The sequence below is a fragment of the Gekko japonicus genome, unplaced genomic scaffold (genome assembly GCF_001447785.1).
Source record: "Gekko japonicus isolate JY-2015 unplaced genomic scaffold, Gekko_japonicus_V1.1 scaffold3619, whole genome shotgun sequence".
In the NCBI taxonomy this organism is placed as follows: domain Eukaryota; kingdom Metazoa; phylum Chordata; class Lepidosauria; order Squamata; family Gekkonidae; genus Gekko; species Gekko japonicus.
Window position 1 is genome coordinate 52,120 of NW_015165345.1, and position 2,563 is coordinate 54,682.

General features: G+C 51.5%; 1 protein-coding gene across 1 annotated transcript in view; it reads left to right on the forward strand.

The window, feature by feature from the left end:
- Nucleotides 1-2,563, forward strand: part of ATP8B3 (ATPase, aminophospholipid transporter, class I, type 8B, member 3) — a gene marked incomplete at its 5' end in the record, with an annotated part of 76,862 nt that overhangs the window by 51,039 nt on the left and 23,260 nt on the right. Inside the window, 2 exons of the mRNA XM_015410569.1 lie at nucleotides 651-726; nucleotides 1,943-2,084. Coding sequence (XP_015266055.1) covers nucleotides 651-726; nucleotides 1,943-2,084 — 218 coding nt within the window. The remainder of the gene's footprint in view (nucleotides 1-650; nucleotides 727-1,942; nucleotides 2,085-2,563) is intronic.

Sequence of the window (2,563 nt, forward strand, 5' to 3'; positions counted from 1 at the left end):
GGTACAAGCTCTCCCTCCTCTGCTAGGGCAGATCTGCGCGTCCCCCCCCCACCTTCAGGTACAAGCTCTCCCTCCTCTGCAAGGGCAAATCTGCGCGTCCCCCCCCCCAGCTAGCAATCCAAAACAGTCCAGTGGAGCCTAAGCAGTGGGTGTTGCCTTCTGACAAACCTCCGGTGATGTCAGGGGGTGTGGCATATGCAAATATGTTATGCTAATTAGTTATGCTAATGAGCTCCTTCACCTCTTTTTCTATGAAATGACCCCCGATGGCTATGCATCTGAAACTGATCTTCCTTGGTGGTTTCCCATTCACATAGTAACCATGGCCAACCCTAATTGGCGACCAAGTTCTGAAAAGCTCTGGTTAATTTGGGCTGTGCAGGCTGTAAAAGAGGCAGGGCCACGTCACAGTGGCCGATCTCCCGCTTGGCGTGCAGAAGGTCCCAGGTTTGATCCTCGGGATCTCCAGTTGAAAACCAGAATTGGATGGTAGATGATGTGAATGCCAGCCTGACGTGTTGGAGAGTAGGCCGGACTGAAAGCATTTCTTGGTTTACCTAACCAGGAGGTCCAGGGGTGGAGGCTGCCAGGCTGTTTTGGCTCGTGCTCTGGCCTTCACATTCCATTTGGGGTCTGCTTTGCGGTTTCAGAGACGGCGGTGAATATAGGCTTTGCGAGCCAACTCCTGTCGGACGACATGACCATCCTCGGGGAGACTGAGATCTGGTATGAAGGAGTGGGGGTGGGGGGGCAGGCCTGGCCCTGTGGGTTCCTGCTTGACCTTCCATTGCCAAATGGTCCACACTGCCCCACCAGCTCAGCTCGTGCTAGGGCTGCCGACTTCCAGATCGGACCTGGAGACCTCCCAGAATTACAACTGATCTCGAGACAACTGAGATCAGATCCTCTGGAGAAAGTGACGACTTAGGAATGTGGACTAGGGATGGCCCGGAAACACATTTCTGTGGTTTGTTTCATGGCTAAACCACAAACTGAACCACAAACTGATACCAACTGGGAGGCTGGTTCGCAAACTGAACAAGTTCATAATCAGTTTGCGTCCCCTGCTTTCTGCTCCCATCTGCTTTTCACCATTTAAACCAAATAGCTGAGTGGCGGGGAGCAGAAAGCAGGGGTTTAAAGAAGAAGAAGAGAAGAGATTGGATTTATACCCCGCCCTTCACTACCCAAAGGTGTCTCAGAGCGGCTTACAAACTCCTTTCCCTCCCCCTCCGCACAACAGACACCCTGTGAGATACGTGGGGCTGAGAGAGCTCTTGACAGAAACTGCTCTTTTTCAAGAATAGCTCTTATCAGAACTATGGCTTGCCCAAGGTCATCCAGCCAGGTGCAAGTGGAGGAGTGGGGAATCAAACCCGGTTCTCCCAGATCAGAGTCCACGCACTTAACCACTACACCAAAATGGCTCCAAACCATTTAAACCCCTGCTTTCTGCCCCCCGCCACTCAGCTGTTTTTCGTGAAGAGCAGAAAGCAGGGGTTTAAATGACTTGGAGACATTTAAACCCCTGGTTTCTGATCTTCACGAACTGCCATGAACTGCCTTAAAAATTTGTGGAAGTTTGTGGTGGCTTGTCAGTTCACAAACATCACTTCGTGAACTACAAGCTGGCCAAAATTCATCACAAACTTTTGTTAGTGAGCCAGCTCATACCCATCCCTATTGTGGCCTCTGTGGCATTATTCCCCACTGAGATCCATCTCCTCCCCAAACATTATCCACCCAAGGCTCCACCCTCAAATCTCCAGAAATTTCCAAACCCAGAGCGGGGAATACTAGCTGGCACAGAGAGAAGCCTGTGGCCATTTGCAGGTGGGAAGCAGGTGGCTGACGTTTTCAGAAAGCCTATTTAGGAGCTGGTTGGCCAGTCTGTGGCTCAGGAGCCCCCCCCCCCCCTCATTCTTCTGAACTTCTCTTGCAGTGAAATCCTCAAATCTTCCGGCAGTAGCGACAACAGTATGGCGGGCAGTGGGGAAGCCTTGTTTGGCTGTGACTCGCCTCAGCATTTCCAGGCATCCTTCATCCATGACAAGATGGCTTTGGTGGTCTCCGGCGACTTCTTAGTAAGATGGGTTTTTGTTTTGCTGTGCCTCCCATTACCAGTGCAGGTTCTTGAAGCGGGAATAAATCCACTGCCTGTTAGCGAACTCCTGAAGATCGTGTCCGTTTGGTGTTGTGGTTAAGTGCGCGGACTCTAATCTGGGAGAACCGGGTTTGATTCCCCACTCCTCCACTTGCACCTGGCTGGGTGACCTTGGGCAAGCCAGAATTCTGGCATAGCTGTTCTTGAACAAAGAGCAGTCTCTGTCAGAGTTCTCTCAGCCCCACCTACCTCACAGGGTGTCTGTGGTGGGGAGGGGAAGGGAAAGGAGTTTGTAAGCCGCTGTCCCTTGGGTAGTGAAGGGCAGGATATAAATCCAATCTCTTCTTCTTCTTTCTTCTTCCTCCGTAAAGAGAAGTGAGGTTTCCTGGCCTCAGAGAAAAACAGGAGGCAACAATTTAGCTATTAAGACCAGGGGGAAGGAGCAGGGGAGGGAAGGAG